This window comes from Bombus pascuorum, chromosome 16 (genome assembly GCF_905332965.1).
Source record: "Bombus pascuorum chromosome 16, iyBomPasc1.1, whole genome shotgun sequence".
Taxonomy (NCBI): Eukaryota; Metazoa; Arthropoda; class Insecta; order Hymenoptera; family Apidae; genus Bombus; species Bombus pascuorum.
In genome coordinates this window covers 1,124,486-1,150,749 of record NC_083503.1, presented here as the reverse complement: position 1 = coordinate 1,150,749, position 26,264 = coordinate 1,124,486, and the positions used below count along the sequence as shown (strand labels likewise).

Genomic DNA, 26,264 nt, shown 5'->3' with positions numbered 1-26,264 from the left:
ACACGCGATCATGATAAATGCAATTAATCCAGTTATAATAAAATCTTTAATTTTTTGATTACATTACGCAAAAGTTTTGTATATATTTATGTAAAACAATTATCATTATATATGTATATACTATATACGTATATAAATCGATTATTACTATATAAAGAAACATTTGACTATAAAATAAAACGAAGGGAACATAATATTATTTTTAAATATTTGGTTTTATCAAAAGATAAACGACGAATACAATGAATTTACAACAAATTTATTCATTATTCGATACGTGGAAATTTTCGTTATTTTAATTTGTATCATTTACATGTATGTTCATGAACTATATATTTACGTATGTATAATATAAATAAGCATTTCAGTTATAAGATATCAATTCAAAAATATAACTTTTTAAATTATCCTACAAAATACATATAACTTAATTCGTAATAACTAATTATCGTTTTGAAGAACGCCAATAATTTCATATTATGTTCGTAGATATGTATTGAAACGATTAAATTTGTCGGAAATAATTGTATAGAATTGGAAATGTATTTGTACTCATGTGATAATAAGAGTATGATTGTATGACGTTGTGATCATCCGATATTACGTCACCGTTATTCTCCTTTCATTTTCATACCGGCGTTCATTCTATCGTCAAACACGTTCGGTGCACATTTATGCATTACAAGTGATATATTTATTGTGTGAAACTGAATTCTAATTGATCGTGTTCGGAAAATTTATAATTATTAATTACTTCCTCTGGCAGTCGAGAAGTGTATAGTATCATTTTGAAAACGTATGTTTATAACATAAAATGCGAATTATGTCTTCTATTTCTAGACCATATTTTGCGCGCATTTAAAAAAAAATATTTTATTAAATATTTATTCTATTTTTGTATTGACAAAACTTCTTCATAACGTGATGATTATATACACGGAATGTCGATAATCCCAATCAAGTAATCAAAATTAATCAATCATACTAATATGTTACAATACAATGTTAATATCGACATTATATAATATTTAACAAACTAAATTGTTTTAGTCGAGAATTAATTTTTCCAATAATACTACTTAGTATTAATGAAACCTAATCAATCTTAATAATTAGAATATTTGACTTTTAGAAATTCGATGTGCAACTTTTACGTTCGCGACAAAGATAAAAATAAAAAAGAATTCCGGTTGAAAATAATCTAGAGCATAAATTTTCATGGTTTTATTTTCGGTAATCGTGGAAACTAGATTTAAATAAAGATATTGGTACGGCTTCTTGTCCTCGTTCGTAATTCCCGTACTCTCTATTCTCTATATAGAACTCACGCACGCACAAATACCATCTCGTTTATACTTAGGGTTCATAGTACTGTTATGCCGCTCCTGATTGCATACTGAAACGCATGCAATGCGCAGAGTATCCACAAGTATTGTGGCCAGCGTCTGCTGCGTTAGCCATTTAGTAGTACATGATACTAGCATAAAATGTGAAATTTCTCTAAATATTTTTACAAATTTGTTTCTTAAATTTTGCTGTAAAAGTTACGCGGAGAAATCCAACAGACTTAACGAGTTTATTAAACTTTTGACGGAACTCTTCGATTTGTCGTCATATCCTATTCCTTATTGTATTAGTCTACTACCATCGTGTGTACAGAAATTAGGGCGTGAAGAGGTTCGTTTGGTTCAACTGAAATTTACAAAAGTTTAAAAAGAGAATACATGATAAGATAGACAGTACACGTAACGATGGATTCTAGAAAGTCCAATGAATAAGTTACTTATCTCTACACGATTATTATATGATTAAATCGTTAATTATGCTATGAATATTGTATTTTTGATTCGTTGTTTCTGACTATATTTTGTTTTCTGTATTCTCCTTTTTTAACCTTCGAACAAATTTTAGCAACATGCCAGTGCTTTACAGGCATTAAACGTATACCTCTGAAATTTTCTTAAATAATAATATGAAATAACATCAAACATGACTAGCTCAGAAATAATTCGGCACGCCTCTAATTGTTCCCTGGGGATTATACGAGTATTCATGAATACTTTATAAACATAGTGATCTGTAATCTAAAGTTATAGTAATGGTATTGACCAATAATTTTAATATAACTAATGAAAACCAGGTAAACTTTTGTTAATTTCTGTGTAGATTATTAACTAATATCCATAAATTAATATTATTAAAGATACAGTAGTGCTTATGAAAGTGAATTGGAATAGTGCTATTTTTAATTTTGATATTACAGTTTTACAAGGTATTATCAGAAGTATGTGCGAATATATTTTTATTTAGTTCAGATAGAGTATTAATGTACATAAGATTGTGTGACTTTTGTTAAAGTTCATACTTATCTTTCGTTACACACAGATGTAAAAGATAGCATATATCTTTTATGTAACATTTTACATCACTAATGGCATTAATAAGATGTACACGTGATTTATTTATTAACAATAGGATCAATAAAAATTTTCATATTCTTTCTATTCAATAGGCTTTTTATGGACCTAACACTGAAACAATAAAAAATGTCCAGAAAGCGTGCTAGAGAAGAAACTATGTTGAATTCTACAACTTATTCAAATATTCAAAATGGAGAGGATGCATCTTGCTCCAGAAAAGATTTGCCTGCTTATCCTGTAAGTACTAATTAACATAATCAAAATTTGTTGAAAGTGTACTTGTTCAATAAGGAAGACACAATCTGTTTGTACTACGTTATCATTTAATTGATATTTCACCGATTTAATATAATGTTTATTATATTCAAGATTTTATATTAATATATATATATATATATATGAAATATGTATCTCATATACCTATGTGCTAGTAGTTACACATGTACATGCGAATAAATAAAGTTTACATACAAATTATGCTGGGGCTATGGGATTATCTTTAATCATGAAGAGATAATATAGAAGCAAAAATTTTTTATGATAGTGGTATGACATTATGCAAGATCATGAGCATATCTGTCTTAATATAATACCATGGATACTTGATTCTTTAAATAGTCTTATTGAAATACTTCGTGAACAAGTATGTGGACATTGGTTTTGAAACATATTCTCTGTACTGAAATATTTAGCAGACAGTATCTCAACATTAAATTCAATGCAAATCTAGTTTTTTAATATATGAAAAAGTTTTATATACATTTTAAAAAGTATTTTAATCTCCTAATAGAAACATCAAGATCTTTAAAATGATCTGTATTTAAAGAAATTTAACAGGTAGATAATACATATGTATATATATCTGACAAATAAATTCAATCGTATTGTTCTTTTATGGAAAATTTATTTTTCATAATATTAACAGCTAGTGACAATGACTTGGGGGACCAACAGGAATTCAGATAATGAGTCAGGTCAATTTTCGCTGAAAAAGTATAATAGCGAAATTTGTGTTTCCCACAAAGAACTTCCAGTGAGTCAAAAAAAAAAAATTTTTTTTTTTAATAATTTTTATGTTAACATATGTAATGCAATTAAATTTTTATTTTTTATTTTGTTTTTAAAAATAAATACAAGTATTTTGTCTTCATTGTTATTAAAATCAAACAAAATGTATGATTAAATAGGCTTTTATTATGTATTATATTCAACTTTTCAAAAATGTAATTGAAATAATGTTCTTAATAAATTTCTATGGATTTTCCTTGATTATATATATATATATCTATATCCCTTTTTTTGTTGTTTCATACCTTACTTTCATTTTTATTGTATCATTTACATTGTATTGAATTTATTGCAGTCAATTTGTAAGGAGGCTCCCTTTAGCGATGATCCAGAAGCACTTGCCGAAAGAAATGCATGTGATTATAATATTCGTATTACATTAAAAATGGCAAGAAGTAGTAAAGGTTAGTAGAAATGAATTAGATATTTGTGAAATTAAAAGGTAATAAGAACTTTTGAACAATACATGTAATATTAATAATCTGTATAATAATATAGCTCCTAGGAAAATCAGAGTTTATGCAGATGGTATTTATGATCTATTTCATCAAGGGCATGCACGACAACTTCTACAAGCAAAAAATATTTTCCCTAATGTCTATCTTATTGTGGGAGGTAAGAAATAAATTTCGAAATTTTGAGATGTAACATGAACTTTGCATAACATTAATAAAAACAATTTTTATTATTTTAGTTTGTAATGATCAGTTAACACATAGTAAAAAGGGAAGGACAGTTATGACAGATGTTGAGAGATATGATGCAGTAAGACATTGTCGCTATGTAGATGAGGTAGTTAGAGATGCACCGTGGGAACTGGATGATGAATTTCTTACAAAGCATAAAGTAAAATTAACTGTAAATTATTTTTTTAGAAACATGTTTATCGAATGTTAAAACAGTTCAACGTTTAACATTTTTCAGATTGACTTTGTTGCTCATGATGATATACCTTATATGACAGATGATAGCACAGATGTTTATGCAGGCCTGAAAGCTAAAGGTATGTTTGTGGCTACGCAAAGAACAGAAGGGGTGTCAACGTCAGATATTGTTGCAAGAATAGTTAAAGATTATGACATTTATGTAAGAAGAAATCTTGCACGAGGCTACAGTGCCAAAGAACTTAATGTTTCTTTTCTCAATGCAAGTATATATTTTTTTAGCGCAATATCTTTTTTAAACAATGATACTTCATCGAATAAGCTATATATTTACAGGAAAAAAAATTCCGTTTACAAAATAAGTTTGATGATTTAAAAGATAAGGGTAAACGGGTGATGGAGAACATTGGCGAGAAACGTATGGATATGATTAGCAAATGGGAAGAAAAGTCTCGAGACTTTATTGATGCTTTTCTACTCTTGTTTGGAAGAGAAGGTAGATTGGTGGGTAGTATTTATGGATTAATTATTTTGATAATTACTTTGTACTCAATATTAATGATACACTGTGAGATATGCATTTATAGAGTTATATCCATTATAAAAGAATAAATAATTTTTAAATTAACTGATATATAATTACACTTCTTAACCGAAATTGTTTATAAGGCTTTTTTCAATGCAATATGTGCATAAGCATAGAGGAATATTCGTAAGAATTCGGGATATATCTTCTTCGTACATCCGTAGTTTATATACAATGGTCATATATATGTATCTAATCTAATGTTTTTCGTATATTCTTAGAACAAGAAACTACGAGTCGTACAAATTTTAGTGAATTTTTAATTTCTTTTTTTTGCAGTCAACGATTTGGAATGAAAGCAAAGGACGTTTGATGCAAGCATTATCTCCTCCTGCAAGCCCAAAAAGAGATGGTAGTCCGAATGGCAGTAATAGCAGCAATAATGATGAAGATCAGACAAGGTACATCACAGCATTCGAGTCAATTGACTAACATGCAACACCACTTCATTCTGTACTGCTTCTATATGAAAACCTTCAATACTTCACACCATCCATTTGCAGCATGTTATGTTAGTATATAATTTCACTGTTAAATACATTAGATAAATTTTAAGCAATAACACACAATTTAACCAATGCTTGTTGTAAAATAATGTGTTTTACTTTCTTCCTTTTCTCTGTGTACATAATATATGTATAGTTCATAACTTGTCTGGTATTGTCACAAATACTTTTTTTTAAATACATGGTAAATATTAAATATGGAAATGTTATTTAATCAATGATTAATCCAAACTAATGTAATTAATTTATATGATTTATGTTGCAGTCCACCACCAAAAAAGACTGGCCGTTTTGAATATTCACAGAGTAATTATTATTTAAGCGATGATTACAGCGATGATGAAGAAGAAAATTTGCACTCCAAATGATAATCCTTTTTTTTCAAAAACACATTCTTTATTTTGACCAAAAATATCGTGCAATCTCCCAAAAAATGTTTAAGGATATTTTATTGCGTCCACGTGAATTGATCATATGAATTATAATGTTATGCTTAATAGTATTTTTATGGTATGATTTCATACTATATACGATATAAAATTATCTGTTAGAATGTTTTCATTCAATCCAGCCATGGATTATTATATATTAATTAAATTATATCTATGCACGAATATTTAGAAATCATACAGATAACTTAAAATATCCGTTGCAACTATTCTTGAGAGTTTCGTTATAATAAGTTCCTATATTCTGAACGATACTTTATCATTCATTTTGAGTTTCATGCTATACAAGAGCTACTAACAGTCAAAAGACATATTTTCTTCCCGTGCAAAAGAATCTATGGTTTAAATATTCTATCAACAATTTTTAATAATTTTCAATTTTTTTGTTATTAATTTTATATAACATTTTTTATACGTGTTACCTCATAATTAATTTCTTATGTACTATATATGTGCAGTGAGTACCTTCGCTGTAATTAATATTAAATCATATTTTTATTGAACATACTTAGTGTTGTTTATAAGAAGTTAGTCTGTATGAAATTAATATTTATTTATATCATAAACCTTATATTATTAGTAGAATGCCAGTAAGAAGATATGAAGAAAATGCAGAACTTCAATAAAAAACTTAATTTGTTGTATTAAGGGTATTAAAGAATTTGAATAGGATTAAACAAATTCAAATATATTAATTTTATAAATAATTGTTCTTGTTTAATCAAAGAATATTTATAAAGAAAGATGCAAATCTGCAATTTATTTTTAATAGTAAATATGTAGTAAGATTTCGATAAAAATCAATGAATAAAAACTAATCAAAATGAATATAGGATTTTAATTTGAATAAGAATAATACACCACATAGGAATCATTTTGGAGATGGTGCTTTTATTTGGATATATCCAGATATAATAACCCTGGAATGGTACAACCACTTTTATATTTTTAAACCATAACGTAGTTTTATAATATTCTTATATTTATGAAATATTTGAATAAAATATTTTTTTAATATATAAATAAAATATATGATGAAGATATTTATTCTTATTTTCGGTATGTAGCATCCACAATAAAGCAATTTTTAACATGCAAATTAGGAAGTTTGTTAATAGCATATAGTTCCAGGGGTAAAATATGTATTAGATGGAGTTTAGATATAAATTTGAAATTTAGCATGAAATGTATGAAAGATTTAAAGAAACGAGAGATGTATATAAATTTGTATACATTGAAGCGCTTCTGTTTCTTAAAGAAGTACCAATGGTGCCTGAGTTTGACACCTTTTATTTAAATGCATATAAAATAGTATATCACAAGTATGTCACAGAAGATTTTCAAGTATGTTAAATGTTTGCTTCGCAATGTAACTGATGCATAAATTAGTAACATGTAATGTATGTGATAAGATGTAGTATAGTTTCAATATCTTTTTTTAACGAATACATTTAAGAATGATTAGACACGCACAGGTTTACGATCGATAAAATGAATTTATGTAATTTCGACGGTTCATTTTAATTTTTTGAAACAAAAAAGATGTAGTAATGTTCCATATTATTCATATAACAGAAAAAGTTAAAGTTGTTCAATGAAACATTACAAGTTGTAAGTTAAATAGAATAATACTAATTAACTATATAATATATAATTGTAAGTTTTGTATATTAGTATATATATATATATAGATTGCTATATTGTTTAAAGATTTGTCTGATTCTAGCACTTGTATTTTTCTTTTATCCTTTAATATAAATATGTCGCAATAGTCCAATTCATGCAAAAGGTAATATACATGTTAATTATATATGTATAAATGTATATTACAGTATAATGTATTTATATCTAGAATAGTAAAAGAGATAAATAAAAGATAATATTTTTTATCCACATGATGACATGCACAAAGATACGATGATACAACGTGTGAATGTGGAAGAGCGAAGAATTTCCATGAAAGATCCGTGTCAGGTGACAGTGAATCGAATGGAAGTTATCGATAGTAGGATTGATTATTTGATTTTTAGAATGCACGTGTAGATTGATATACATGAAGCCACGTAAAAATTTGATATTGCATAAATGTGTGAATGAAGGTAGTTAATCGCAGGAAGAGGAAACGAAATCCAGCGACAGATATCATTATACTTTTCTTTATTTTATTTTATTCTATTTTATTAACATGTTAACTGCCTCGGTGAACATCGACGACACACGCTAATAAATTTCTTAGAATGATTTCATAAGATAAAATCAAAGAACTAAAAAATTATCAACAATGTGAATGATTTAGATAACATTGTCAGAGAAAAGTGTGCAAATACAATATAACATTTTGCATAAATTATATGTTATGGTGTAATTATATATTTTAATCTATTGCGTACCCTAGCGCAAAACACATGAAAATTGCGTGGTAGTTGGCGTGTTGAACACTATTTTACTATTACACAAAACTTTTACGTATTTTACGGAAAAATACATATGATCTCTGTCATCTTATTTACACGTACATACATATCATAAATGATAAAATGACAATATGTTATTGGTTGTATTGACTATTTTGTATTGTGTCGATCATTTTTTGTATGTTATTTCTTTGAATATTGCTTTTGAGTCGCTATAATTACAGTTAATCGTTATAGTTTTACTGTTTCAGAAGTTTAAACGCTTGAAAAATGGTAGCGTAAATTTGTCAATGCTACCATCCATTTGGAAAGAAATCTAATAATGCTATAATCTAAGTTACTCTTAATTTTGCAACATTTTCTTTGTTAAATTAGAATTTATATTACGCTCTTGTCGAATTAAACATTATATAATTTTCAATTTACTGTTATTTGTGCAATTTAAGAATACGGTAGTAAAAAAATAATTGGTACTACGCGATACGCAGTGATATATAGAGATCTAGTATAATCATCAACTTCACACTAATATCAGTAGCGTTAACAGCGCGTGTTGTCTTTAGCTGATAGTTATTGTTAGTTTTCAATATTTAAAATTGCGAAATGTTCTTACACCACTGCTTCCCATCTTAGGTTCTTTTACATACGTAATCCTTTCTGAACCTTATAAATCATAGTTTAATACCGCACTGAAATTTCATTTCAATTTGAACTTATCAATCCCTTTGTAAGAGATAAGGCGAATTTTGCATAGCAATCTGAAGTGAGTGAATTTTATTGTGTGTCCTCGTTACAGGAAGGAGGAGAGAAACAGAATCTCGGCAATTAGTGAGTAATAGATGCGAGAAGAATGTCGAGCGAAAAACGGTGATAAGTAGCAAAATCACGGCACTACTGATAATTACGTTTCTGTGCCACTTCATGACACTTGCGAATTTAGCAGAAGAACCGAGGATTATTCGACTGTTATATTCATAATGGATTTTAAATAAATGCTGATGGTAAAAAGTGTCGTTTGGTGCCAATATCCAAATATATATACATATGCTTATACATGTATACGTATACATATATAGATCTGAGGAATCTTATGTACTGTAGGGTCCGTGAAAATAATACACCTAAGGGAACCCTGTTCAGCATTTGAACTTGTGTTTTGTCTATAAGATTCAAGGGCGCTATATGCTGCGCCATCAAGCTCCACTGTTCTTTATTTTTCCGGGTCCTTTCTCTCACTGGATTCGCTCGTAGCCCATAGGAGGCGCTCTCAATGATCAGTACGAAGAAGAGCGTACGAGAAGAACGATGTTGTAACTAACGGCCAAAATGGAAGAGCAAAGCGTTCACAGCAGTATCAGTGATATAAATAGTGAAGAGGCAGTTAGAAGTGAGCGTAAGTTCGCTAATATTTTCATCTTTACTATTATGTTTAGCTATTGATCTACATTGTTAATTGTTGCATATACCATAGGCACCTGTATGGACTAACCCTACCTCACTCTTTATCAAAACTCACGCGACAATGCTTGTGTCTTATATCTGTCACTCATTCTGATCCATAGATAAATCGACGTATCATATCCGCTATTTCTCTTATACACTTTTATATTGTGTTTTGAATTTTACGCGGGATGAATGTCAACGGTTTCTTATAAAATTGGCCTTGACTTATTCTCCAAAATTACGTCAGAAATTTGGTAGTCCGAAATGTCTTTATGAGCTTCTCTACAGTTCGTTATATGCTTGTTTTGAATTTAATTATCTTTCATATTTATCTTCGTGTCATTTTAAGGTTAAAATCATCTGCTGTCATCTAAGATACATTATTTATTATACATTACATCTCACGAATTATTTTCATTATTTACTAATAGTATTATTTACTAATAATATATAGGCACGCATTTGAAAGCAATATCGTTTAAAAATATTTCGATTAAACTTATGTTATCAGTCAGTGATTGTTTGTTAAATAAATGAAGAATTAAATTTTTACATATTAAATATTATTTTAATTGTTTACTAGCACAATTATTTATATTTTATTTATTCTGCAAAAATTTAGTTATATTCACTTCATTTTTAATATTTTTTATTATTAATTAATGGACAAATAATAAATAACTAAATAAAATTCTCTTATATTTTACGTTTATTATTTAATAACACAATTATTTGAAACATTTTTCAAAATAATATCATCAAAAGTATTTCAGTACATCTTTCCCAAGTATTTCTTCTGTATCAGTAGTTTATAGATATGGGACAAATATTTACACTTTGTATTTTCTAGTCATATTTCTTGTTTAGTATAGGATTAATCATTATTTACATACAATTATCTGTGGGTCAATCTTAATACAATAATATAAGTTATTAGGGGTTGGTACCTGTATCATATGAAAGGAGATTAAGCATGGATTCAATAGGAGTTTATTGCACCCTTCATTTATGGATACAATACCATCATCATATTTATTGTCCTTTCCCTGTATTCATTGCATTTAGGATTCATACATACATAAATTTAGTTATTTCTAGCTATAATTACTGTGTGTTTGGACTTCAGGTATTTAAAAAATTTTAGATAGTGAAATTATTGTCGAATTATAAACAGATAAATAATAATAATCAATAATATCATATTAATAATTTAAATTTCATAAAAATAATTACTTTTTTCTTAGTTTTCTTAATTTGAATTACTTTATCTATTATACATTTTGTAACTGAAAATAAATTTTTTAAATTTAAATTATTGCTTTTGTTATGTAAATGATGAAATATTCGTAAAATATTAAACCTTGACCCAAAATGTTATTGGTAGCATTGCTTCATTAAATTTTACTAACGATAGCTGGATATTTGTTTAAATTTCAGCTCTGATCATACCACGTAAGAAAAGGATATGCTTGATTGGTGCAGCTGGTGATGATCCTGCACTTGGTGCTGCTGCTCAGCAGTTTAGCGTACCTGTTCTCAAATCTGAAACTGGTTTAGAACATGTAGAAGATACATCATATTGTACTTACTTTATATTAAAGAAGTTCGAGGGACCTGAATATGATGCTCTTCATAAAAGTGCACATAGGTTTGTCATATTTAATTTCATATAATTTGTAACATGTTGAAACATAATCAAAAGAATCTGACTTTTGGTTGGTTTAATTTAACACGTTGTAGAATATTGGGACCAACAGCACTTCTGCAGTTGGCAGAAAAAAAGGACTCATTACCTAGTATTACTAGACCAATGTATACACAAGCCATGGTAGGCACAGTAGTAGTGTTTACTGGATTTAGGAAAAAGGATGAATTGGTTAGTTTCATCTTATTAATTGATATAATGTAGGTCATAATAATAGAAATATTATGATGTTAATTTTTAATATCATAGACCAAGTTGATTAATATGATTCACAATATGGGTGGAAGTATTAGGAAAGAGATGGGTGCAAAGGTGACGCATCTCATTGCTAATTGTTGTGGCGGAGATAAGTATAGATATGCTGTTACATTTCGTGTCCCTATTATGTCTATGGAGTGGGTTACAGCATTATGGAATGCCAAAGACGATATTTCCAGTTATGGAAATAATGAAGAACTGGTAATAATTATATTAATAACTATATTCAAATATTTCACTATTCAATTCTTACTATCTATTTTTTTTGCCAATAACGATGGTACATTTAATATATATATATATATAACATTTAATATACGATATAATTATATGTGATATAATTATATAATTATTTATAAGTAATATAACGATTTTGTGCAGATTACAACTCATAAGTTAAAACCATTTTTCGGTGCAAAAGTATGTTTCTTTGGTTTTCCTGATGAAGAGAAACGTCATATGTGTGAGGTTTTACAACAACAAGGAGGCGAATCTACAGAAATTGATGATCCAAATTGCACACATGTGGTAAGTTTATACAATACAATATTTTACATATTTCATAAAGTAAACAATATGTAAAACAAACATATGTAATACATCCTTTAGGTAACAGATTTAGGAAGTCATCAGTACAAGAAATCAAACAATACTTTTGACACGCTGCCATGTACTAAAAATCCTAATTATACTCCATATCCTTGTTTAAAAACAAAACCGTTTTCCTTCACTTTTTATAATCCATACACTAATACCATTCCTAACACAAAACTCATAAATTCTTCACATACTTTCCATGTTAATAATACAAATTTAACTAAAAAATTGAGTACAAGACACTTTTCACATTGTTTCTGTTCTTATGTTCCTCAACATTTTGAACTTAAAGAAAATAAGTGTGCTTATTCTATATTAAATGATATTAGTCAGGATTCAGCAATTTGTATGGATGATAATTTATATGATTATCCAAGTTTATCAGATGAATCTTTTATGTCTGAGTTTTCTATAGAACGAGCTGATTCTGGTGTTAGTATGTCTAATGTAATACAAAGAAATGACGTTAATGCATTACAAGAAAGCAATTTTCCTGTCACATCTACTATGTTGGATATGCATTCTATGTCTTTATCTTCATCATCTTCATTTCTATTTAATGATAAAAGAATTAAGAACAGTATGTTTAATGCTTTTTCGAATTATAACACTGGTAATAAAAATGTGTGCACTCAACAAGGGTTATATAATTTTAACTCTTCTACATTATGTAAAAAGAAGGTTACTCAACATGTAAACAAGCAGTATTCTGCTAGAAAAACTAATTTGATACAGTTTTGTAAGAATACGCAGTGTGCACGAAATTCCCTTTTTTTTAACAGAAAAATTATATCTCCTAAACGGTATATCAAATGGAGGAAAGCTAAATCTTGTATCGCAATTCATAAAATTTGTTCTCTGGAAAAATTTAAATTAAAAAGAATGCATTCTCATCCTAATTTATTAAGACAACATGATTTAGAACTTAATGATTCTCTTTTGTATGATTCATCTATACCAATAACGAAAAACAAAGGTTTTTTGAGTACATGTAAACTGAACTCTTCCATTTTGTCAAAACTTAGTCATTTAAATTTTTCTCCAATGCTTAAACAGTACGTGGTTATTAATCCATGCAAGCAAATTCCTGAAATTCATCAAAAGCAAAAATATACTCCTTTACCTAGTCCCTTGCCCATCCCTGCTAAGGTAGCAAAATTATCAACTTCTGAATATGGCTCAAGAAGTTCTTTTGCATCAGATGAAAGTTACTTAAATATGTCTTCTAAAAGTTGCGTTCTGAAAGATGATCATATAAAATTGGACAAACAGAAGGACAAGCCATTATCTTTGGTACTTTTATTTTTTTAACGGGTATTATGTTAAATTATGGAATTAAAGATTAATAACTTGCTCCACTAAATAACAAGTTGTAGACAAGTAGGGATGAGGTTATTAGGGTATTTTAACACTAAATAAAAACTTATAATTAGCAAGAACAGAAATTGTTAATTTTAGAGAAATTATTTATGAATGTTTCATTATATATAATACTAGGATGTAATTTAAGTATAGAGAATTCCTATTTTTGTGTTGTTTTTGTGATGTATTATAGTGTGTTCCTTTAATCTGTAGTAATAATAAATTGCATAATTAGTATTTTGTCCTTTATAAATGTTTAATGGTTTATATAGTATATGTTTTTGTTATATTATAAAAGAAATAAATAGAATTTGTGTATTATATGTTTCAATATACATATACGTTATTTGTTTGTATTAATTAGGCATGGTAAATATAAACAGATTAAAATTATAATAAGTTACTATCATTTTAGGTTGTGGATGAATCAAACGTAAATGCATTACCAGATTTAGCTTCTGTGAGAGCACATATTGTAAAAGCAGAGTGGTTTTGGACGTCTGTGCAGAATGAGGGTGCAGCTGACGAAAAAGAATATTTATTTGAAGATGTAAGTTTATTAAAATATTTTATATATTTCCCATTTTCAATTATTTATTTTACATTTAGTATTTGGAATCCGTTCTATCACCAACTGTATCAGCTAGACGTGATAGTCAACAAGCTGCTACTCCAAGTACAGCATCCACAAGACGAAAACGCAAACGCTTAGCAGAAACTTTATCTAGTCTGGTTCAAAATGGTGCAGATTCTCCAGCATTGCATAAGAGACGATCCAGCATCAGTGATGCAGGACATTTAAGTGTTAGTGGAAGCTTTCTTGATTGTACAACGAGTCCAGACAAACCATTACTTGATGGTTAGTTGTTTATAAAACATAATTATAGAATTGATAGATGTGGTTTAAAAATATCGTACAATTAGCAATTACAAATATTTTAATATTTTTTTAACAGTCCCACTAAGTACGTCTTCCCTTCCTTTGTGGTTCATTTCTTTTGTTAAATAAAGTATTGTATTTTTATATCTCATCTAACACGATTATACTAACAATATACATAATTTAAATTCCCTATGTTTTACCTTAAATATTGATAATGCCTAATATGAACCATATGAAGGGGAAGATAATACAAATTTGAATTATTGATAACTGCCAGATATTCCAGAAGTGGAAGCTGTTAATACAGACACGTCTAGGAAAAATTTATCTCCGCGTCATCAAGTTTTCTTAGAATTAGTACAAACAGAATCTAATTATGTTGGTATTCTCAGTACAATTATGACGGTAAGATCTGTTTCATTATATATTACGCTGAAACAAACAATAAATTAACATTATACATATAATATTACATATTTGTAATATTATTTATGTTTCTAGCTGTTTAAATCTCCACTAGAAGATCTTATAGATACAACTGGCGAGTTATTAAATTGCACAGAAGCTAAAATTATATTTGGCAATTTTCCACCTATTTATGAAGTTCATAAAAAAATGTTGGAAGAACTGAGATACAGCACTACTCATTGGATGGAGGACAATAGTATAGGTAATATATTTCTGAAGTTCGCACCTGACCTAGTCAAGGCGTATCCACCGTATGTCAACTTCTTCGAAAATACAAAGGAAATGCTCGATCAATGTGATCAAAACAAACCACGATTTCATGCTTTTCTGAAGGTTTGTCAGACGAAACCTGAATGTGGCAGACAAAGTTTAAAGGAACTGTTAATTAAACCAGTACAAAGGTTACCCAGTATTAGTTTATTATTAAACGGCAAGTATATGTACTTATTAAAGTTATTATCTCTTCGGTACGATAATCGTTTGTGACATAGTGTTATCTCACGGTTGATACTTTTATCTAATACTTGATCATTATTAGTCATCATGTATTTACGGCTGTCCATTGTAGTCAACACTTTGTCATACATATGCATTTCATGCAAGCGAATCGAAGTCGACACTCGATTGTAGATTTGGCAATATAATTGATGCTTATACAGAAAGAGTTAAATAATTAAGATGATAATAAATTTTGCATAGTAATTAATATTTTTACACATTAATGTTTTGCAGATATCCTTAAACATACAAATAAAAATAATCCAGATCATAGCGCTTTGGAGTTATCAATTAGCAGTATTAAAGAAGTTATGACCTATATAAACGAGGATAAAAGAAAAACTGAAGGTCAATTGGTTATGTTTGATATTTTTAACGAAATTGACAACTGTCCACCGCATTTAGTTTCTTCACATCGATCATTTATTGGCAAATGTGATGTGATGGAACTTGGTGAGGGCCTAAGTGGACGTGGGGATCATTTAGTTTTGTTTTTGTTTACCGATACTCTCGAAATATGCAAGAAAAGGTCAAAGGCTTTTAATTCGTTAAAAAGTCCTAATACAGCAAACGGATTGCATACAACTAAACTAAGTCAAGGAAAACCCTATAAACATATTAAGATGTTATCACTTAGTACGATAAAAAAGGTCGTTGATATTCGAGAAACGGATGGTAAGTTTATAACGAACAATATTATAAACTAATAATGAACTAGATTGTGTTTAAACACGTAATAGATATATATTTCTTATTTTCATTTTTATTGTAATTTTTTTTTTATTTTATAAGAAAAACATGATTACAAAATTTATAACACTATCAAATATTTCGTACGTGTGAAGATTTATAAAATGTTTGTAAAAAGTTTAAAATGTATATGTTAAATAAAGTAAAGCAGAGCAAATATGAAAAAATACACTTTTCGTTTTATGTATATTATTTATAGAATGTCATAAAGTATTCGCTTTAATGGTGAGAAGTAATCAAGAGTTAAAGGAAAAATTATTTTCATTTACAATTACTGATGAGGAAGTAAATAAGACAAATTATTTACGAACTTTGTGTAGACAAATGGCTAATACAGTGTGTAAAGCTGATGCGGTAAGTTTTAGTATTCATCTTGCTTGTATATTATTACTGTTTGCAGCTTGTATATTATTACTGTTTGCAGCTTATTAGTAATAGTATTTTTATTTCTATATTTGCAGGATACGTTCCTGATAAGTCTTGATTCGCATCAACTTGAAATTGACACAAGCGATGTAGCATTAGGAACATTAAGTAAAGCATTTAAGTAAGTAGTTGAAACTTAATTGGTACCTGTCGTATATCGTTAACATCGCATATGACCGTATCTCTCTTATAACTGTAAGTCCGTTTTTTATTGAAAAGAAATTGAAAGAAATTATATTGTAAATGAAACATTATTTAAGATAAAAACGGTATTTGTAGATATGATAAAAATAGTACTTACAGTTTTTTGTAGAGAAGCACTTAAAAAAGATGATTTTCTCATATAAATAGATTAAAGAAATTTATTAGATATAAGTAAGAATGATAAATATATAATTAATTAGTATTATGCTCCTAGAATAGCTTAGCTTATAATATACTTTTTTGCATTGCTATTAAGTTTTGCTGAACTATAGTACACATACACACATAGAATCTTCTTATTATATTCGTATTTAGGATATGCTAAAAATAAGACCTTTGCGTGTTCTATATCTGTATTATATGTTATACAAAAATTGGTATGAATCTATTTGATAAAGTAGACATTTCTATAGAAAAAATATGCATACTTGTAAAGGGGAAGATTTATCAGTCGTTCTAAACTGTTTTTCTCCTGTATTGCATGTTAACAAAAAATAATGGGGCGACGACTCGTTTGGTTGCAGGAGCCTATTTCATAATTTTTACCTGGAGTATATGGACCCGTATGTGTTCCTACTCAATAGCATGTGTGAAACCACGTTACATGTCCCACTACCGTCAGTTTTCGCACCAGGCTGATTATCTTTTTTTTTACTCGCTTTGGTCCTTTGTTCCCTGCTTGTTTAAATAAATCAATCGCATTCTTTAGTGTAAAAATATAGAAAATTAAACAACTTCACAAAAAATTTCGCCAGTTCAAGCATAATATTGAATATTATCAGCCTGTTTAAAATCATTAATATGTGATTAAAATATTTAATATCTATCTATTTGACCCCTCGATGATTTCATATTTTATACGAACATCAGACTTTCTAAATGTTTATTAATAAAAGAATAATACATATTAGTGATTACACTGAATGGCATTTTAGCTTTAAATTGTTTGTTATTTATTTGTATGTAATCTCCTTAGGATTTGTAATAGCTTTTATGGTACAACAAAATCCTAAACTAAGATAATTAGTAGTACTACTGATTATGATATAGCGACATTTACGATCAATACGAGTATGCAGTATTTACGTTTTTCAATAGACATTGAACCAAAGTAAAGATATATTTTATATGACTTGACTAAGTTTACAGTTTCTTAGTTTCCTAAGTTTCGATATACGTAAATTTCTGCATATTAAATTATGTTTTATTAATTATAATATTGGACTAAGAAAGATATATTTTTTAGTGAGTAATGAATCTAAATAGTTGCTATTTATATAGTTAGGTTTCCATTTTTCTTAGTTGTTAAGGGGTGAAATTTTCAACACCACCACCTACTTAGTGTCTCAAGTTTTAGTATTTAATTATATATCATTAATGAACTTTCATTACTTTTTTTATTTTATAGGCCATAAAAGATTTTAATAATTTGGAAAGACTCTGTAACCTCGCAATTAAGCCCTATTTATTACTCTTACATTTGTAATATAGATTTATAGTTGTGATGTAATACTTCAGCATGAACAGAATAAAAAATTACTTGCTATAATTCAATTTTTGCATGCTCATTAGTAACTATTATGGTGTAATATTTACTTGAACTGGTTTATTATTACGGTTTGGGATTTTATTTAAGTTCGCTAATTCCTTTGTTTGCTTGAAAATTTATTTTCCTCCATTTAATTATATATTAAATATTAGTACATTATTGAAAGAAGTCATTTTAGTTTATGTAGTTGAGTAAACTATTAAAGGAAAATAAAATTTCAATATCGCTTTTGTTTTTTGTCCAAATGTTTAAATTTAAATGAGTTTGTAACAACTGTTTTTCTTCAGGTTCGCATCTCGTACACGGATGAAAGTTGGCAGGGCGTTTAGTTTTAATAAAACTCCAAGCAAATTAAAGAGAGCAATGTCAACAATGATGTCGCCATTCGGATCCACTAACAGTCTTACTCCGGCGAGTCAGCAACTTGCACAGATGCGGCTTGCTAGTTGCAACAATATTAACGTTAGTTGACAGTTTATTATCGCATGCATCTTTCTTTATTATATGCTTATGCTGTTTCTTTTCTCTTTTCTCCTTATTTACTTTCATTTCACGACAGGAGATTGTTGTCTCTTTCATATTGATCTGTTCATATTGAAATGAGTTCAATATATCAATCAAATTTTTTTTTATATATATATATAATATTAACGCGTTCAATTTCGAATTGCACGTCCGATTTCTATCGCTTTTATAGAAGTTTGCTTGAATGCGCAATTGTAAAATCATTTTGCCGTTTACAATATTTTCTTCTTGTGTATATCTCTATAAAAATATTATGTAAACATCTGATATTATAACATTGAAATAATTTATTTCATTTCTTATTTTCATTATTTTAAGATATTTATGCAGATATTGGAGGAGATTAATTTATTGTATATACAACATAATACATCATTTTCTTATATTCATCTTAATTTGTTGTTCTATTTGGTTTTTTATTTTATGAGATACATTAATTCATCCATAATGTGTGCGAATTATGTCCTTTTCACGATATTTGTTTCTTACTTATGCGGAAATAACGTTAGTGGGTAAATTTGTATACTCTATCACGTAAGTATACCGTATTGCGTTTATTTTATTGAATATTAGCTAAATATTATAATATTGAAGTGCTTACTAATATTCGCTCTAGAATATATAGGAAATATTAATACAATTTAACGTCTCCTCTCGTGAAAGGGAGTAGAGAGGAGGAGGGTTAGTAGAATTTTACTTTCAACAGATAAAATTCCTTTTAGGAATGTGACGCCACACAGTGTTTCGACTGGATCAAAATACTTCGTGTCACAAATTAAATAGAGAAACTTAATTTTATGCTATTCATGATTAAGACGATTCTCTTAAATTGGATTCTAGAAAAGCTAAAAATTTATATTTTTATTAAGTTAACTTTGCCCTGTTAGAGGCATTTTGTATTAACTGAGATTTTCTTTACCCTTCTTTTTTTCTTTTTTTTTCTTTTTTTTTTTTTTTTTTTTTTTTTTTTTTTTCTGTTACTGCTTACATATATCTATCACGTGCTGTACAGATCAACAAGGCTGGAATCCTTTCTTTTTTCTTTGTTTGGTTTCTTTTCGTAAAATATATTTGCAATGAGAAAAAAGTATAAAGTATTTTTTCTTCATGACACCTAAAAACTTGCATGATGTTATTTTTCATATTAAAGTATCTTTCTTATTCTCTATTAGTTTTGCTTCCAGTGTCGAATTAAATGTTTAAATGTTTAAATTGTTTTGTTTACCCAATGTGATTAATGTAGAATCAGTATTGTTTTAATCCCTCCTGGTATTGTATATATGTACAGAAAAATTGTATATATAAATAGGATAAATGGATATTCGTGTGTCTTTCCAGGAGCTGGGTAATGGTGGTTCAGGCTCGCCATCTAGAGATGATGTTCTAGTAGCACCTATGTCGGTTCAGCCGACACGAAAGGCCAAATGCAGTTCCCTCAGTATGGCTTCGTTAAGAAGGTTGTAATTAGTATATCAGAAATGATGCAATTTTTTTTTTCGCTGTTATCGCATAACTATGTTTGATCAACCTGCCTATTGTTTATGTGCCTTAAACTCTCTTCACTGTATGTTTAGTGTTGAAAAACATTTACATATACATATATGCGAGATCCTTGTACGTAAATAATATATCATACATTGGTATGTTTATTCATGACTGTAAAGACTGGATTGAAATTTCTAGTGTTATATATATATATGTTTAGCGCAATGCAAAGTTTACCATTACTAAATACAATGCATGTAAATGTGTCGTGGAAATTTCGTCGTTTCAGAAATATTCAAACGGAAATTTATGGATACTTGTTATAATTTACGTAATGGATTGAAATACTCATATTGGTTAAGGCGAGCTTTAAGGCGACCACAATGTATAGCACAATTTGCATATTTTGCAAAAATAGTGCTGCATTTACAATCACTTTGATCCTATGTTCTTCGCTAGTATCGATGCTTGTAATGTATATATATGTTTTTGTGAAAAGAATTCATTTATATCGTTCGTTGCAGTCCATGCTGTACCAAAAGTTCGCCACTGTTCTGTTCTTTAAGGCTAAGTTCATTCATAAGTACCTAGTTTTACTTTAAAGTATTGTCAAAATGATACTAATAATTATGTCTATTTAGTGCCTGTAGCATTAATTAGGTGGTTAACATTTATAATAATTTAATATTTAGCTTATTACTAATGCATATTTATTTAACAATATTAGATTTTTATTCTTTACATTTTTATGCTGATTTGCTGCAGGGCAATTTCGCTTGCTACATTTTCCGATTTAAAATACTTTTATCTATTATTTGTCATCAATAATTTTTTTCATCATACTTTTCCACCAACTCGGTTAATAATATTTCGAAATCTTAGAAAATTTATTCGATGTTACATACAATATGAAATACAAAATTAGAAGCATACTTGACTTTTATTTGTAAGAAAGAGTTGGTGTATTTATCTAAGCTTTATATCCATGTTTCCATAGTATAGTCTTTTTGACGTTACTTTATTTATCCTCCAGAAATTGTTCAGAGGAAGTCATGCAGGACAAATCCGATCTTTGAAGTGCAGGGCATGAGTAGTGTGCAACAATACCATACATTTTTCTTTGGGATCAGTAAAATGTTTATGTGAAAATATAAAATATATGAATATTGTTGCAAAGACATATCTTTGCAATATGATTTAAGTATTAATCTTCAAAATTCAGGAAATAATAAAATGTTCGTACAAAGGGTAGATGCGGAAGAGCACATTTATAAACTTCAGCAGATGAATACAAAATTTGTCATGTGCCAATAGAAAAACCATAAGGAATTTTACAAGAAAGATGTACATTGCCAATTATTCTTTAAGCAATTTTATAACCATATATTAACGATATACGTTACCTAATACCATATTAATCGTTAACTTTTATCTATCATACTTGCATAATTAAAACTCTTGTCTTCGAAGGACAAACGAAATTAAGATAAAGTAAGGGAAAAACATTTATATTTTCAGTGGTATATAATACAAATTTTATTATAATTGTATACATTTTATTAGAATTGAAAGTACGAATATCAATTTTGTGCCATTTAATCTTGTTCTGTAAAATATACTCAGAATTTATTGCAGTGCCTGAAGATAATATGTCGTTTTTAAAATTGAAGATAATTCGTCATTTTTAAAATTAAAGAAATGTAATGCTGATCTATTAAATTAACATTAACGATACATTTTTTCTGTTCAACTGCCATGTCTTGTATCATTGCAGTTTTAAACCATGAATACGAATTGTATAACTACGGCTATACTGTCTTTAGTTTATTGTGTTTGCTCTTATTCAATTTAAATCTTTCTGATTGTAGTTTTCTTAAACGATTCATAATGCCGAAATTGAATAGAACTGTACATGATATAATATCACTGGAAATCTAGAAGCTCGAATTTAGAATAACAGTACAGTATAATGTTTTTATCTTTTTCTTTCTAAGAATATAATTGTATTATAGTAAAGTCAAAAGATGTGGTAAAAGAAAAGTAAGAAACACGTATATCAATGTATATATATATACACATACACACACATATATATACATTGATATATATTTTTTTAAAACAACAGACTTTAGATTATACATATGTTTATAAAAAGCCATAGTTTATTAGGATTAAATTATTACAGACCTGTCCATCGATAAGACGCTTAATGCTATGAGTTTCCCTCATTCGTAGTAAAGTTGAAGATTGTTTACTAGCTTTGAAGTGAAGGGAATGATGTAAAATTAATAATTCGTTAAAAGCATTGATATTGATCACATGCTTTTCACATACAAGCGTTTCTTAATATAAACCTACGACCATCATCGTAGTTTCATAATGAAATTATGGAATAGGAAAAGTGTTTTGATACATGTGTCGGATCGTGGACAGGTCTGCATTATTATTAATTTTTTTTATCAATTTACGCTTATTGTAGTTGCTGACTATATCAAATTTATATTACGATGTATAGTTGGTTACTTAGGTTGCAAAATATGCTATTGTTTGAACTATATAAATATTTATATTCTTATCAAATATAAAGTATTACGTTAATTGATCGTAGATGTGAAGTATTTGTACAATCGATTATACATATTCTCAAGTATAACAATTTTCTATTGTGATCTGTATCATAAAGCTTTTAAAAAAATTTCGTTTTCAAATATCGTAGACATCATATAAAGACAGAGTACTGGTTCAAACATGAAAATCACGATCTTTTATGTTGCAATCTTTTAAGTGTACAATGGTTGTTTTTAAGGAACATATTGTAATATTATACTTAGGAAAGTGATCTATTCATATTATACAAAAAATATTTATAAATATTCCAACTGTGCGAGTAGTTTATGAAATGAATATCGTAAGATTTGGAAGACATTTACTTTAGTAGGTGAAGAAAGAACAAATTAATCTTGTCTCAAGTAGGTATTTCTTCAATTACGGAAGGTTTCAAAGGTTCTTTTCGCTTGATTAGTTATTCAGTTACAAATAAAGGTTATAGATAAAGTTTCTTTTTGTTCATACACTGTGTTTATCACTTTGTAATGGAAATTAGATTGAAATTTTGGTAATAAGAAGCTTATAAAAATGATCATTTTTGATATATGAAAATAAATATAGTTGAGATACAAAACTATTTTTGCACAAAAATTATAAATTATTATCAATAAATAAATATAATGTAACATCATAATTACAAATATAAAAAGATATTTGTATCACATGCTACGGAATCGAAAATCGATATTGTAATGAAGTATAAGCGTCAATTATATCTAGTGCCTTAACCAATATAACAACGAATTGTATTCCCTGTAATTTTTCTTGTTATCATCAGCAGTATTTCCTTATTGTTTTCAATGCTCTGGCGAAAAAGGGAATAATTTATCAACGATCAAGGAATAAATTAATCAACGAAATCTTTTAACTTAAAAGTGATAAATTGCAAGAAAAATAGAAAAAAGTCTGTTAGTTCTTTACAGGGACTTGTTTAATAAACTTCTTGCCATATTAATTCTTGCGCATAATGTCTACTCGAATAACGTGCCTTTGCGTAGAAATGATCTAAAAATACGGATCTTTCGGTGTCAAGTGAGAAAACATTCATTGATGATATTTTTGTGATTTATGATCTTGCATTAGTGAGTACGTTCACCTGAATAATTATGGATGCTCTGGTAGCACTTCATACTTCGATTCTTAATTTATATTATATTCTTAGGATTTCAGTGTAATCTATTGCTTCTCATAATATAGTACATGGATAAACAGAAGAAAAAATATGAAATTAACTAAAATAATGTACTGTTATGTAAAGATAATCGTGGACAATTTTGTAGAAGAAAGATTTAGACAGTCTTTTCCATTGATGAACATTATATAAAGTTTTTAATTATATCAAGGCTCATTTTTCGTGATTTTAACGTCAATTTATTAGTTTAAATAATAGCTATTAATAATTCTTTTATAAATTGCCGGCACGTCTGATAAAAGCCTTGATATTCTGAATATCACGACATTTTATGGTTGTCAAATGATTCCACGAATCATTTTGGAGATATTAAGCGTTTTTTCTCGATGAAAATGAGAGAAATTCCGCTCGCTTCGGAGCATTGTAAATATTAACGATAAGTATCGTGTAAGTGTAGTATAGTGCAGATGATGTTTTTTACTACACGCGTAAGAATATTGTAATACTTGTAATGTTGCGTATAGTCGTTACTATTTATATGATACTGTAATTGATTGTATAAATTTACTCTTTATTATGTAAACCGAAAATTAAAGCGTTTGCTTTCCTTCCTTTCCCCATTTTTTTTATTTTAAATTACAATTACGTCATAAATTACTACCATTCATCGATAAGATATCTATATTGCTACAAAACCTCGGGTTTAATTATAATATAATATATAATTTATTAGAAAAAAGGTCAAATTGTTTCATGATTTATAGAATTTTGTATGAAAATAATTCGAGAAAATGCAGTACCAGGGTACTAATAGAATATAATACGTACCTGAGCCCTCTGCGCTCTGATGACAGAAATACGAATTAAAATTTGAAATTACATCATTTCGCGCGGAGGCGTATTGGAAAGAGGAAGCAATTGTGGAAAGTTCGTCACAAATGTGGAAAATTTAATACATATCGACACGGCATTGCTTCAAAACGGTAAGAATCATAATTTAAACCATTCTATATTCACAGCTATTAACATATTACGGGTGGATTACGTCAGTGAGAATTCTTGTGTTTATTCTAATGCTTCAAGCCGATTATAAAAATTTTCGTTATTTTAATCGTTGTCATTTAGGGATAAATTATTTAACTATATCCTGGGAATAGCTAACAATAAAACGACTAGTTCGCAATATGTTAACACAATTTGTAGAGATTTATCGTATTTCTATGTAAATAGACGGATATTGAAATAAATTTCTAGAAAATCCGAGTAATATCCGGGTACCGATAGAACATGATACGTTCCTGAATTAAACGCACTCTGGCGGTATATTTTTTTAATAAAAATTTGAAATTATACCATTTCGCGCGGTGTCGTATTCGAAAGAGGAAGCAACTGCTAAGAGCTTGTCGTGAATGTGGAATATTTAATATAAAACACCAAGTCATTGCTTCAAAATGGTGAGAATCTTAATTCATTTCGTTTTATATTCGTAATCTAGTATAATTTACAGTGATTTGTCGTTTCTCGATGTAAATAAACGATTATTAGTTTTCAATCAAAATCATCTCTATCGAGGAATATAAATCATGTATTATTTGAAAGAATTCTTTTCCTTTTTACTTCCCAATGTATTTTTTCATCCATTTCTTTTACTTTGATAATCGTTTTCTTATGTTTTCTATTTTCTTTTCCTTTTTTTTCTTCCTTTCTCTGTTTCCCCATACATCGAACTACGTTCATTAATGAAATATAATTCGACAATAATCGTTCGGTAAGAGAAAGCAAATTTTACGGTAATAATAATATTATGATGTTTTATTTTCATTTTGTTAGTCTAGATTACATCAGCTCGTGTTTATTTATTTTTCTACGCGTATTTGCGCATTTCAATGTGTCGTATTATTTTTTTTTCTACGTCGAACGTAATATCGAGAGTAATATGAGTTTGTAAACATACTTTCGTGCAGGTTTGAACTTGTCGACGAGCCTCTCCCCACTCCCCCCTTCTTTTCACCGACCGAACACTGATATGTTGATCGGGGTGCGCG

At 28.3% G+C, this 26,264-nt stretch overlaps 2 protein-coding genes across 18 annotated transcripts; both read left to right on the top strand.

Moving 5' to 3' along the window:
- The first annotated feature begins 615 nt into the window (after positions 1-615).
- LOC132915043 (choline-phosphate cytidylyltransferase A-like) lies at positions 616-6,741 on the top strand. 8 transcript variants are annotated; one of them, XR_009659760.1, is made up of 11 exons: positions 1,216-1,677; positions 1,923-2,140; positions 2,513-2,657; positions 3,346-3,453; positions 3,784-3,892; positions 3,987-4,103; positions 4,183-4,346; positions 4,413-4,634; positions 4,709-4,876; positions 5,238-5,469; positions 5,730-6,741. XR_009659760.1 is itself a non-coding variant. In XM_060974673.1 (11 exons), the coding sequence occupies exons 3-11, from the start codon at positions 2,547-2,549 to the stop codon at positions 5,830-5,832; spliced, it is 1,224 nt and encodes a 407-aa protein (XP_060830656.1). In that variant the 5' UTR covers positions 1,380-1,677; positions 1,933-2,140; positions 2,513-2,546; the 3' UTR covers positions 5,833-6,741. The 8 variants fall into 8 exon arrangements, 7 of the variants coding, with proteins under 7 accessions (XP_060830654.1, XP_060830656.1, XP_060830653.1 ...); XM_060974673.1 differs by having other exon boundaries at positions 1,380-1,677; positions 1,933-2,140; positions 5,238-5,359; XM_060974670.1 differs by having other exon boundaries at positions 1,380-1,677; positions 5,238-5,359.
- A 1,989-nt stretch (positions 6,742-8,730) lies between these two features.
- Positions 8,731-24,814, top strand: LOC132915034 (protein ECT2). Of its 10 annotated transcripts, none has more exons than XM_060974633.1 (18): positions 8,731-8,902; positions 9,124-9,720; positions 11,208-11,418; positions 11,511-11,646; positions 11,725-11,934; positions 12,115-12,261; positions 12,343-13,623; positions 14,108-14,242; positions 14,302-14,551; positions 14,853-14,980; positions 15,077-15,473; positions 15,776-16,216; positions 16,491-16,645; positions 16,753-16,838; positions 17,446-17,538; positions 18,758-18,932; positions 20,334-20,452; positions 21,514-24,814. In XM_060974633.1, exons 2-18 carry the CDS (start codon positions 9,654-9,656, stop codon positions 21,554-21,556), a joined length of 4,074 nt encoding a protein of 1,357 aa, XP_060830616.1. In that variant the 5' UTR covers positions 8,731-8,902; positions 9,124-9,653; the 3' UTR covers positions 21,557-24,814. The 10 variants fall into 10 exon arrangements, with proteins under 10 accessions (XP_060830616.1, XP_060830615.1, XP_060830613.1 ...); XM_060974632.1 differs by having other exon boundaries at positions 8,731-8,960; XM_060974630.1 differs by having other exon boundaries at positions 8,731-9,054.
- The last annotated feature ends 1,450 nt before the right edge of the window (positions 24,815-26,264 follow it).